The 13,943-nt window shown below is 47.1% G+C and overlaps 1 protein-coding gene across 8 annotated transcripts in view; it reads right to left on the bottom strand.

Annotated features, from left to right (window-relative positions):
* Positions 1-13,943, bottom strand: part of IQSEC1 (IQ motif and Sec7 domain ArfGEF 1) — a 271,042-nt gene that overhangs the window by 104,731 nt on the left and 152,368 nt on the right. Inside the window, exon 1 of one of the 8 annotated variants that reach the window (XM_039708569.1) lies at positions 1,993-2,129. The exons of the other annotated variants lie outside the window; for them this stretch is intronic. Within the exon in view, the coding sequence (XP_039564503.1) occupies positions 1,993-2,060 (68 nt within the window). The 5' untranslated portion in view covers positions 2,061-2,129. Of the gene's footprint in view, positions 1-1,992; positions 2,130-13,943 lie in introns of those variants that run through there. 8 annotated transcript variants of the gene reach the window in all.

Genomic DNA, 13,943 nt, shown 5'->3' on the forward strand with positions numbered 1-13,943 from the left:
GCCCACAACAGGCAACAAAGGCCCACTCAAATATGTTTTCCTAAAGCTGCTGCAGTCCAATGCAAATAAGATCAACCCTAAAGCCTCATTTTCCTTTCGGAGTGGGGCTGTTTTCTCAGGCAGGCACAAACGCCCTATTCATCAGGGCTGCAGGACAAGTGGCCCAGTGTAGTGCAGGCACGGACTGGTGCCCAGTGTGGGGCACCGGGCTGGGCAGGGAGGATCCCAGTGGGGCAGGGCAGCACCAAACTCCCTCTGCTGCTCCAGAGCACAGCCAGGCTCGCTGGCACCTCCAGCGAGGGCTGCACAGGCTCCAGAGCTTCCCAGGAAAGAGAGAAGAGGCAGAGGGAGAAGGACTGGGATGGATGAGAACCTGAGCCCCAGGGGTTGCTGGAGTCTCCCAAAACACAGGGAGAGTACCAGGGTCTCTGAATTGTGTCACAAAAGCAACTTAGGGTACCAGAGAACTTTTTCCACAAAGGAATACTCGTTTTTTTATTCTCTTTAACTTCTTGGTGTTGCTGCCAAAGGAAGATAGGATCTGTCAAAACAAACAAAAACATTCATTGAAAATCCTCTTGTTACTCTGCATTTCACTGCCTGCGAGAGCCACCAACAGCTCTATAAATAAGCCCTGCCGTGAATAACTCAGCTAATATTCAACCCACCCTACACAGCACTAAGGTCACTGATGAAATACAGAACTGGCTGTTTACAGGACATCACAGTTTACATGTCAAACTTCAGGAAAATCACCACACCCAGGCCTCTGAGGAACTTTTAAAGTTTAGTTTTCCTAGGATCATCCACCCTCAGGGCTGAGGGGTTTGCACAGGACTTGTCTCAGTCAGTTCCAGCAGCACCAAGGTTGGGATTAACATCTGGGCTACAAAGACTGCACTTGCATGCTTCTTTCAGGCTTTCCCTCTGCTTCTGGTTCTAAACCCGGATAATAAATAAAATTATTTTTATCTTAATCGAATCCTCTCTTGGGGATTATTGCCAGTTTCTACTATATAGACTCTGCTGGGAACTAAGGGATCTCTTTGCTTTATTTTGGTACCCCGATGATAAAAAGCCTTCCACAGTCTCATTCAGAGAGAGGAATGAGAGTCCATGCAGGAATTCATGCTCTCTAAACTATTTCCTCAGCCCGGAATAATTATGCAGTGTGAAATGCAGTAATTACTTGGATTACACGACCTCTCCAGGGGACCTGGCATGGCCAAAGGTACCACTTAACCCACACAGCTCTCCCCCCCACAAGAAACCAAGGCCTGGGACTGGGAAACTATTTAAAAATATACAAAAACTCGCGGTGAGGATGCACAATTATCAAGTGTCTCTCATTCCTGCCATGAGCTCTGCTGGAATCCTGGGCAGCTGCTCCTGGCAGGGAGCAGTGTCCAACACCCGGGCTGTGCCCAGCCAGGCTCAGCACCCAGAGCCCAGCCCCTCCTTCAGCCCCCGGCTTTGCCCAGGTGGGCTCACAGATCACACCAGCCTGGAGACAATGGACACTGAACCCAGGGGTTTATCCTGCCCAAAAAGCCACCTTCTTTTCACCCCCCTTCCCCCACAAGTGATGCTTGCAGAGTGCCAAGAACAGCTGCTCAACTTCTGGATTTGAGAGATAGAACAAACAGAAAATTGTGACTGGCAAGCATTCAGGAGAGAAGCAGAATTTCTGAATTTTCACTTACTAAAATAAGGTTTCTTTCATATTCCCATTTTCTCCTGCTTGTAAATGAGACAGAAAACTCCACATTCCTGGAAGATTTCTTTGCAATAACCCTGTCATTTTCTTTTTGCATGTTTAGAATAAGTCTGAGGAAGAAGAATCTACCTTAACAGCCCTCGAAGAGAGCTGAGCCCTCTCCTGTTCCCTGAGAGTTAACTCTGCAGGGAGCAGGAGACCAGCAGCAGCACGGCGAGCTCCCACACATGCACGTCTCAGCCTCCCAAAACAAAGTTTTACAAATGCCCCCGTACCTGATGGTCCTGACAGAAATGCAGTATTTCCACATCAGGTTCCACATGGCACCGCCATCCCCCTTCATGACCTTGCCCGTGGCGCTTGCAGAGCAGAGGATCCCAGGAGCCCAGGACAGGGCTCGGCAGCACAGCAGAGCCAGCCCGGCTCAGGCAGCAGCCCAGCTCTGATTCACCAGCTCCAAGTGATTCCTCCGACCTCCACTCAAGTGAACTCCCAGGGAAGGCAGCTTTCCCATCTGAAGTCTCGGGTTACTCCTTTCTCCGTGATTTATAAGATTCGGTGTTTACAGTATTTGCAAGCCAGAAGAGATTATTAGAGGCTGTTCAGAAAGCTCCGTGTTACACTCGCTGCTCCGAGCTGCCAAGTCAGAACACCCTACACCTAGGTAGCACCTGCAGAAAGTTATTCCCATTTATTCCACTTCAAAAAACCCCCCAACCCAGTCACACTGCTCCAGAAAATCCCTTACGAGAGCTGTAAGTGCTAACCCAGGACATGCTCCATCAAATGCCTCGGGCTGGAGGAACCCTCAGCTGTTTGCAGAATTTTCTGTGTACTGTAATAAACTTTTTAGTGCCAAAAAAAAGTAATGAGTCATTTTCCAAAGCTGGATTTGAAGGCATACGAAGAAGTCCTGGCTTTCAGTGCTGAGCATCAGCTGTGACACTCAGCCTGGAAATGACAGCAACAGTAAAATGGCAAAATCTGATTAAAAAGAAACCCCAAACCAACCAACAAACAAAAAACCCCCGAGAAAACCCAAGAAACTCCCTAATCAACCAAAAAACCCCCCACCAAAATAGATTATGTATGTGGAATCCTTTTGCTGTGCTGAATAAGTTTAAATACACAGCATTTATTGCTAAAAGTGTCAATGAATTGAAGCCGCAGCACACACTCATACAGCAAAAAGTTTAGAAAAAAGTATTGTTACTGTTCTTGTAAAGACCAGCCCTTTAAATCCTGCCCTGGCATCTCCAAGACCACCCTGAAAGTCAGAGCTGTTGCTCTGGCAGATTAAAGTTCCCTGAGCCTTTGCTCAGCCCACACTCCCTTCTCTGCACAGGTGAACAGCACCATTATCAGGGGCCCTTCTGGACATCAGATACATGTTTATATTATAAAACTTAATTAAGCAAGAAACCAAGTTCATGCTGTTTCTTCACAGAGCAGAATCAGTCCGTGATTAACTGTTTGCTGTTGCATAACTCCATTTTCTCCAAGGCCATTTTGCCCAGGGTCTCGTGACTGTTCCCACTCTTTGAAATACATTCTGCTTTAGGAGTTCCTGATAATTGTTCCTGGAGCAAGTTATTGATGGTTGGTTAGGAAAAGTCACACCAAGTTCCACAGCACACTGTACATTTAAATCAGCTGCCTTAATGAAGGAAAATTAAATTAAAAAACTTTTATACATTTGTTCCTAACATAATCACAGAAATACATTTCAATGCTGGAAAAAGCTATGTAAGTTGAGGCAGCCCAGCTGAACCCTGTCCCCTCCCTCATTTCAGAGATGAAATGCCTACAGGAGAGATTTTTTTGGTTTTTGTACCCCATACACTTGCAAGATTTCATCTGGCATAAATAATCCCATTATATAAAGAGAATAAAGGCAGTAGTTTCTTTCCTGTGAGGCACAGAGGTATCAAACAGCACCCTCAGCTGTGCCAGCTCCCTCCCTCTCTTTGAGCTCAATCCTGAGCCCTCAGTGTAATTGACGTATTTAGATTACACCTTCCTTGATTCCCCTGCAGTCCCAATATTTTGACAGCACCAACATCTGCAGGAATAGTGTTTTTATGTGTCTCTAAAGATAGATTCAGTAGATGAGATCTACAAGAGTGCAGAGTTTTCATCACCTCCTTCAGCCACGTTTCTAAACTTTGTGCACAACCAGTGACCAAAAGAATTAAAACATCAAGGGAACATCATGGGGCAGAGGTGAGATGCTGCAGGGGGACTGGTTTCTTATTTGGTTTGGTTTTTAAATCATTGCTGCAGCACTTCCCATGAAAACCAGACCATTAAATAGTGTAGAGTGTATTTCAGCTCCTGAGCTGAGCTTGTCCACTGATTTCCCAGAAGACCTGGACAAATCCAAGTAGCTTCTCCTCTAAGCCAGCAGGGAATATTATTTTTGTGATACTATTATTATTATTATGCAGGAAAGACATATAATTTAATACACGTCCAGAAAATGCTGCATACTGTGCAAATCACATCATGAGCTAATATAAGTCATAGCTCAGTTCTGTGATTAGATCTCTGCTGTGAGAAAGTGCTATTTATTCTGCTGCAAATATGAAGAAAGGATTGGTGTGAGATGCTCCTTGGGATGATATTTGAGGGGAATATTCAAGCCCACAGCATCCTGCAGAGCCTGGGAGGGCAGGGCCTGGCTGGATGTGCCAGCAGCACCAGGGAATAGCTGCTGATTGCTGTGAAGAACTGGAGATTAATAGAACCTGATATTTTCATTTTCTCTAAAAGCAGCTCCTCTGGAGTATCATCATCGAGGAGGTCCCAGAAGGGATGGCCAAGAGGAACTGGGCACATGAGCTGTTTGTCAGTAGCCAGAAAAATCCCACTGAGGAACAGAGGAGCTTTTCCAGCAGCACTGGGACAGTGAGGCCTCTTTGTCTGGCTGTTTACTTCCCTGCCCTTTGTTCCAGCGACATCACCGTGCCCCAAACAAGGCCTACATTTGCATGTCAAGTGATTTCACTGTTTGGAAGCCTTGTTTGCCTTCCCTTCAGGACAACCAGGATGAGCCCCAGGGCTGCAGGGGCTGTGTCTGCCCTGGACACGGATTTTCCATTTTGTGCACCCATCACCACCTCCTGTCACCAGTGCAGTGACACTGCAGCCCCACACTCACACAGGTTGGGCTGTTTGGAGTTGCCTGCCTGGGCTGTTCCTCCCCTCTGGGTGTGGATGAGAACTTCATCACTTATCTCTTCCCCTGCAATAAAACAGATTCCATTTGCAGCACATCACTGCACCCACCCGAGCTCAACTCCCTGCACAGATTTACTCATTTGCTGATTTTTTTTTCTCCCTGGAAACCATTCCTAGCTCTGCCCTGCTTGCAAGAACCCAGAGCAGCTCTCCCTCCCTGCAGCCCTGTGTGTCTGGACCCATGACAGTGCCCCATGTAACACAAGCTCTTGAGTCCTCCCAGTCCTGCCTCCTTCCAAAATTTCTTCCCACTTCAGGACTGTTTTTTTCCAAACCCAGCATCACTAGTGGCCACACTGGATGCCTTGGACCTGCATGTTGCTGCCTGTAAACCAAGGAAAGCGACTCTCAGCTTTGCACAACATTTTGCCTCTCTTCTAGAAGGAAATCTTGAATTCCAACAGCCACAACCACTAACCATCAGAAATGATGCTGTGGCTTTTGGGAGCTGGGCACACCGTGGAGGCAGCTGAAGGTGGGTCCCCCTGAACTGCAGGGTCAGCAGAAAGGCTCTGCTCAGCTGCTGGGGCTGCAGGGGAGCTGCAAATGCAGGAGGGTTTGCACCAAGGCAGTCTGGAACACCAAGACAGATACACAGCTTTGGTTCTGCTGACTGCACACAGGAGCAGGGAGCTGCTGCAGGGCAGGGGAAACAGTTGGGAGAATCAATATCACAGCAACACTGGGAAAAATTCACCAAGTTTGTCAAAGCCCTCAACTTGGCCACTGCCAAGCACATGCCACCCATTTTAGGGACAGTAATGGGATTCTCCCAATGGTTTGGATTCCTAACAGAACCCAGAGCAGTGGAGAGCAGTTAGAAATCCCTGAAAACCCCAGTGCTGGGGGCTGGGGAGGGAAGGAAAGGCAGAATAGAATCACAGAATCGTTTAGGTTGGAAAAGCCCTCAAAGATCATCGAGCCCAACCATTCCTCAGCACTGCCAAGGCCACCACTGATCCATGTCCCCAAGTGCCACATCCACACATCTAAATCCCTCCACAGATGGGGGCTCCACCACTGCCCTGGCAGCCTGTTCCAACCCCTTCAGTGAAGAAATTTTTTCTGATATCCAACCTAAAACCTCCCCTGGCACAGCATGAGGCCATTTCTGAGGAACGGGAGGTTTTTAATTTATTTTCTAATTTTCACATTGGAAACAAAGCTGCTGCAGGCAAAGACACCACAAGGGACATAAATCACTCTAAGTATTTAAAAATGCTGGAGCTGAGGTTCCTTTACAAGTTGGAGGTGGTGTGTTACTTTTAAATGCTATTAATAGAAAGGCAGGGCTTAATTTGGAGTCTCACACTCCATCACTCTCCTGCCTCTGGAGAGCCACTCCTGCTTGGCAGCAGGGCCTGCAAGCTTGGTGGGTACAAGCAGGGAGAGGAGCCCAGAGCAAAGCAGCACCCAGGACAACGGATCTGCTTTGGATATGGATAAAGCTGAGTGCCTGGATGGCAGCATCCCCTCACCCAGAGTGTGTGAGGTGATCAGTGCTGCCCCTGTGTGCAGGCTCAGCCTAAGTGAGCTCAGCACAACATCCCTGCCACAGGGAACCTGCCCTGCTGCAGCCCTCAAGGGGGAGGAACACAGTTTGCCTGGATTTCTGAAGCTTTATTACAATGAAATGGTCCCAAACCAGAATTTGACAGCATTTCTGTCCTGATGTGTGTTACATTTGTAGGTCATTTGACAAAAGGAAAATGTGACTGCAGGAGCCAGCCTGGTTTGGGTTGTCAGTGCGGTCCCAGACCTATTTTTAACTTAGGTAGCACTCCTCTTCTACAACAGCTATTCCCAATTAAGGATTGCAAGGAGTCATACAAATAGATGGAGTTTAATTTTCTCTCTGAAAAAGCATTCTGGCTTTTTGGACGACTTGGGGCATCTTTAACTCTTCAACCTGCAACAAGCCAACATTTTGACTTAGGAGGTTTTAATAAAATATCTTCACCACTATTTTCTTCCCAGCCTTTGCTGCATTCTCTTCCATTCCCTTTGAAACCTCCTTTGCTGATTTTTCACAAACATTCCTGAAGAAATGCAAACCCTGGTGTTTCCTGGGAGCTGACAGCAGTGACATGCACATGCCAGTCCTGCTGGGGAACAAAGCCAGCCTGGATTTGGCATTTTGGTAAAGGGCATCTCCCCTCACCCCCAAAGGCTGGAGAGTTCAGGATCCTTGGCAGAGCCCCTCCAGCACCCTCCAGACTGCAGCTTCTGAGAGACTCCTGGGATGTCTCCAGGCCACCACCGGGCTCCCTGTGCTGTGACTCAGACTTGGACAACGATCAAAGGGAACTCAGAAAGCTTCCAATTCCCCTCTGCAGGGCACGGAGCCAGAGGCACAATTAAAATGTGACTGCTCCAGGGGCTGCCCATCAGCTGCATCCAAATACAGGAGAGACTGCAAAGGGAAAGAAAAGCCTGGCAAACTCTGAGTGCTCCAGTGATCCAGCTAAAGGGCAGGAACCCCCAGCACAGGCACCCCAGTTCCAAAAAATCCCCACATCAGCCTTCAAAGCTGTCTGTGGAAGGTTAAAATCTGTGCAAGAGTGAGGAAAGGAGAACCCGAGGGCTCACAGATGGTTCCTGGGTGAGAGGGAAGAGGGTGGAGAAATGGAAAGTTTTAGGAAGCCTGGAGAATTGATGTCATGAGGACTGCAGAGAGGCAGGGGAAAGGTGGGAAAAGGTGGGAAGAGGCAGAAAGGGGAATAGGTGGAAAAAGGGAGGGGAAAGGGAGGGGAAAGGGAGGGAGGGGAAAGGGAGGGGGAAAGCAAGAAAGGGAAAGGTGGGAAAAGGCAGAGAAGAGGGAGGGAAAAGGGAGGGGAAAAGGCAGAGAAGAGGGAGGGAAAAGGGAGGGGAAAAGGGAGGGGGAAAGGCAGGCACACACACAAAGAACTGTCAGGTGTGAAACCCAGTTTAACCCGGTTCCAGCACTGGTCCAGGGAGGCATCACAACCCAACAGATTGGTGCAGGGTTTGGCTCAGCCGTGCCCAAATCCCACTGCTCACCTCGGTGAAAACAGAGGTGTACCAGGCAAACCAGAAGTGTGGATTTCAGGCATGTGGGCAATGAACACCTGCAAAAAGACTTTTTCAGACACAGAGAACCATTAATGACATGGCAAGGGAGGCTTCCACCAGATTAGCAGGTATTTGGTGTATTTTCATCGAAATTTCTCAATTTGGAATCACTTTCCCAAGCACAGAGAAATCCTCTGATATCTTTTAAGGATTTTTGCTACTTTGTGCATTTATTTGAGGGTTTGCTCCTGATCATTTTTATGCTGATGGTGGGAATACTGCAATGTGTGCTGTTTGCAGGCTGTGCTTGCAGAGGGGGTGGATTTGGGAAGTGGGGGAAGCTCTCAGCTGCTCCGCAGCTGCAGCAGCCTGGCCAAAGGATCCTCTGGAGAGGGAGCTGCTCCAGGGGCACATGACTCAGCCCTGCTCTGGATGAAGTCACTGTCGAGTGAAAGCAAACTCTATTTGTTTCTACCAACATATATGGTGAACTCCAAACTCAAGTTCAAGGCAGAGCTCCAGTAATTCTCCCCACCCACTTTGCTTTTGTCTGAGATGCTGCAAAGCAGCTCAGTTTCAGTGTCAGCAAGGAGATGCACAAACCCACTGACATCACTGCCCAGCACTGTGCAAAAACACTTCCCTGCCCTCATGAACCAGAACTTGAAGGATTTTTCCCCTTCCTCCTGTTCCTGAGGTCTGTAATTAGTATGCAGCCATCACCTCCAGGAATGTGGGATTATAGGATTGGATACAAGTTTTTCCCCCTTCATTAAATGTGTTTTTAAATAATGAATTTAATTATGTAGTGACCCATGGCCAGTGAGTTCTTTACACCTTTTTTTATGCTGCCTTTCCCTTCAAGGGAGCAGCAGCATGCTCTGTGCCAGTTACCCAACACATCTGAAGCCACCTCACACAACCCCAGAGCAGAGTCCACGCTGGCAACGGCAGGAATGAGGAACAAAGCCTCTCAAAGCACATTCTTTTTAACAAAGAGTTAACCCAAAGGACAGCTCTGACACAGATCACTTCAAGCCCCCATGTGCTGCCTTTGAAACAGCATCTAAATTAAGGCTGGCAATTCCTTTCACGGCTTCAAATGCTACACATTTTTCTAGGATAAGAGAGTGGGAGAGAAGATGAGCACAGAGCTGCAGGTGCCCTGCAGAGTGCAACATCAGAGTGGCTTCAAGTAGCTTCTGACACTCAGATACTCTGATATTCCAGGGTGGCAGCAGTAAGCTGCTCCTAACAAGCCAATTCATGAAAGCATTTTCATTTTTAATCAACACTGAAACATCCTCATGGGAATGAATCATACACCAAAATACAGACCTATTTTGCCCAGAGATGGGCTCAAGCACATGAATCACCCTATCCTGAATCAGGGTGCTAGAACTGTGAGTCCCAGCTGAAGGGTGGCAGAAACAATTCCAGCTAATCCCCGGCTTGAAAGAGCCAACCACCTCTCCCTTTGCTTATTCCACTGGGGAAGCTCATTACAAATGGCCCTAATTGCTCTGGAAGGGACTCGTGCCTCCTTTAGAGAGACCAAACAGATGAAAGAAAAATTGAAAATGACAAGAAATAATTTAAAAACAGTTTTGTTTGCCAAACAAAGCATTCCAATAAAACAGCCTTTACAGACTTGGCACTTGTTTTATGTTTTTTGAAATCCTCCTGTTTTAGCCAGAAGAGAGAAGACATTCTGGGAGGGAAAATCTGCAGATTACAGCTGCCCTCAGTGCCAGTCGCACATTTCCTCACCTTCTGCTTGATCTTTAATGCAATGCTAATGGTAACAATTTCTAGCCTGGGCTATTACCCACCAGCTGGCAGCAGCACAGCACGGAGCTTTCCCCCCTGGCTAAGGAAAATCTTCACTTTCACATGCTAAACCTGGACTCACATGGATTTATAATAATCCTGGAAGTAAAGCATGAGGCGTTCATCCTGCCAAGCCCACAGGAACCCGACAGCGATTTGCTCATCTTACACTTTAATCTGCCACAGAAACATCTCAGCACCCTCAGTGTTTGTATTCAGAGGGTACCAAAAGCAGCCCTCAAGTGAAAGGTTCTGACCAAAATGCATTCAGTGCTACTGGCAACTGAAGAGCATTGAAATCTCATTTTCATGAATCACTGAATTACCAAACATTTCCTGGAGCAGGTTTCTACCCCAGTCCCCTGAGTTTGCTTTCTGCAATTTGCTGACACTTGGATAAATCAGGCTGCTGGCTCACAAACACATTACTGGAGGCACAAGCACTGCTACCTTGCAGTAACTTTGTTTTGTGAACACACATGGGATGGGCAAAGTCCTGATTACTGCAGGTGCTGCCAAATTCAAGGAACAGACTGAAAGTGTGGTTTGATTTCTCCCAATTTCCCCTTCCCCTGGCTGTGCTGAGAGCATAAACTCCAGAGAAGCTCTCTCTGTACACATGGTGTGTCCCCTTACCTGGCATTTCTTTAGGACTGCCACATGCCCAGCTTGCTATTTTGGAGCTGGATTTTTTACCCTGTATACATAAATAAACTTGAAAACCTGTCCTAGTTCTCCTTTCTCCCATCACCCAGGCTCAGTGTTTGCTTGCAGTGTCCCAGCTGGCACTGCAGCCACAGCCAGGGAGGGGGAATGGCTCATTTTCCTTGTCCCAGCCCCACAGCTCTGGGCGGTGGGGCCACCACAAACCCCAACACACCCTGCACGGAATTCTCTTCAAGCCCATGGATTTCACTTCCATGGATGTTCACCCAGAGCAAAATAAAATTATACAAAAAATCAGAATTGTCCAGGCCAGGCAGCAGATCCAGAATCACTGAATTCTGGCTGGAAAAGCCCTCCAAGATCATTGAGTCCAATCACTCCCTCACCCCTGAGCCATGTCCCCAAGTGCCACATCCGTGTGGTTTCTGAACATTTCCGGAAATGGGGACTCCACCACTGCCCTGTTCCAATGCTTGACCACCCTTTCCATGAAGGAATTCTCCCAAATATCCACCCTGAGCCTGCCCTGGCCCAGCCTGAGGCCATTCCCTCTCCTCCTGTCCCTGTTCCTGGGAGCAGAGCCTGACCCTCAGGCTGTCCCCTCCTGTCAGGAGTTGTGCAGAGCCAGAAGGGCCCCCCTGAGCCTCCTTTTCTCCAGGCTGAGCCTCTTCCCAGCTCCCTCAGCCACTCAAAACCCGTCCACAGCTCCATTTCCTTCTCTGGACATGAACCCACAAGAACTCCCTGAATAATAAAAGCTGGAAAACACAGCTGGACATCCCACGATGGAGCAGCAAGTCACAGCTTCCAAAGCAACCAGGAACATTTTCCACAGCTCTGAGCAGTGGCTGCAACTGCAAATGAGACTCAGGCAGTGCATGTAAGGGAACAGCACAGTCACTCCATGGAAATGTTACCCAAGTCCTGTTTTGGTTATCTGTTACCTCATTTTATACATAAAAATAGGAAATATATACACGGGGCACACGCAAACCCTCCCCATTGCCCCTGGGCTCTTTTCCAAGAACATTTTAAACAATTTACAATCACTAATAAAAAAGTAATTTAAAGTCTCATGTTCACCCAGAGCAAAATAAAATTATACAAAAAATCAGAATTGTCCAGGCCAGGCAGCAGATCCAGAATCACTGAATTCTGGCTGGAAAAGCCCTCCAAGATCATTGAGTCCAATCACTCCCTCACCCCTGAGCCATGTCCCCAAGTGCCACATCCGTGTGCTTTCTGAACATCTCCAGAAATGGGGACTCCACCACTGCCCTGTTCCAATGCTTGACCACCCTTTCCATGAAGGAATTCTCCCAAATATCCACCCTGAGCCTGCCCTGGCCCAGCCTGAGGCCATTCCCTCTCCTCCTGTCCCTGTTCCTGGGAGCAGAGCCTGACCCTCAGGCTGTCCCCTCCTGTCAGGAGTTGTGCAGAGCCAGAAGGGCCCCCCTGAGCCTCCTTTTCTCCAGGCTGAGCCTCTTCCCAGCTCCCTCAGCCACTCAAAACCCGTCCACAGCTCCATTTCCTTCTCTGGACATGAACCCACAAGAACTCCCTGAATAATAAAAGCTGGAAAACACAGCTGGACATCCCACGATGGAGCAGCAAGTCACAGCTTCCAAAGCAACCAGGAACATTTTCCACAGCTCTGAGCAGTGGCTGCAACTGCAAATGAGACTCAGGCAGTGCATGTAAGGGAACAGCACAGTCACTCCATGGAAATGTTACCCAAGTCCTGTTTTGGTTATCTGTTACCTCATTTTATACATAAAAATAGGAAATATATACACGGGGCACACGCAAACCCTCCCCATTGCCCCTGGGCTCTTTTCCAAGAACATTTTAAACAATTTACAATCACTAATAAAAAGTAATTTAAAGTCTCCAGAAGGTTTCTTTCTTTCTTTTTAAGATGAACTTCCTTACATTTAATGTTTATTATTCTGCAGCACCTGCTTTTCACACTTGTTTGTGCTTTAACCAACAAATTATTTTGTTTCAAATGTGAGGAAGTCACAACTTTCCTTCAATTTTCTTTTCTTCTCAAAAAGATGAGAACAAAGTGCCTCTATGTGATGCTGAAGTGCTTAAGGCCTGGTTTTAGTGCTGCTCATGCAGACAGAAGATTCAAGCACATCCAGGCTGTGATGGCAAGTAAATTAATTCTCTGGAAGGAAATAAATGGGCAGCCCTATTGCAAGGGTTTGCATTAGGAGATGTAGAATAACTCCCCAGTAATTCATTTGCCACAAAGCTGGGATTTCGCCAGGAACCCACGACAGAAAGCTCGAGTTGAGTATTTATTTGTGTCAAAACAGTCTGGCTCCATGTCTCTTATTTTATATGGTTTCTCAGCAAGGAAAACATCACAATGGGCTGGGACTAGGTTGGGAATTTTTTGGCTTGGCAGTGGAATCTGTGAAAAACTCCAAGGAGAGGAGAATAAAGCTATCTTTTGAAACTTCACAAGCCAATGGTCACAGATGAGGGTCCCGTGTTACTCAATGCAGAAAGTGCGGGGCACCCCTGAAACCTTGAAAAAGATTGGAACAGTTCCCTTTTCCAGCCTTCAGTCGCTGCATGAAAAATTCAACTGCAATTAGCATTTAGTACAAAGCACTTTCTGTAGGCTGACAATAGGTAGCCAGGGCAGAAAGTGTACGTAAGGAGAACGGAATCCTGTTTTAGAGAATTGCAGGGGTTTTGTTCACAGCAAAGGGATCCCCACTTCCCCCCAGCAAATTCAAACCCATCCAATTCCCTCTGCTCAGCAGCGTAAATCAGGAGCAAGGAAAACGAAGTGTAGATTAAAAAGCATCAGGGTAAGTTCAGGGACATGTTAAATGGAATTGCTTATTTTGCTATTCCATTAAATAGGCAAGCTCAATGCATCTGACACCCAGACCTATTCTTTAGGATCACCATTCACCATCAATCATTTAAGCTGGGTGTCAGACCTGTCTAAGTGAAGTGCCCACTGCTCTGAATGACTCTGATGTGCACTTTGTGCTGGGAGGGAGAGGAAAGATGAACTATTATATTGCTAAATATCTCAGGGAAATAAAGGGTCTTCTCTGCGTTCCATAAATTCCCGTGACATTTCAATTAATCTGCCAGTGTCGTCTACAGTGTGGACACTCCAGCATGAGCTACTGTGCCTAAGGATAAAACAGCGGGGAAGAAAAAGTCCTGAGTCTTAGGTGATGTGACCTAAAGTAGAGGTTAAAACCAAACAGCACCCTCACCTTCACATCTGCATGCACAGAGACAACAGCAGCTGATAATTAAAGCCATTAAAAAAAAAAAAAAAAAAAAAAAAAAAAAAAAAAAAAAAAAAAACCCCTTTTAAAATTTTTTTAAAAGATGCAGCTTTACAATCTTTGTCACAAGTTCTCATTAATTGCCTACCACTCCCTTTTCCCTTCTCCCAGGGAGCACAACAGCGAGGAAA

Source organism: Passer montanus, unplaced genomic scaffold, assembly GCF_014805655.1.
Source record: "Passer montanus isolate IOZ18808 unplaced genomic scaffold, ASM1480565v1 scaffold205, whole genome shotgun sequence".
NCBI classification, from domain to species: Eukaryota; Metazoa; Chordata; class Aves; order Passeriformes; family Passeridae; genus Passer; species Passer montanus.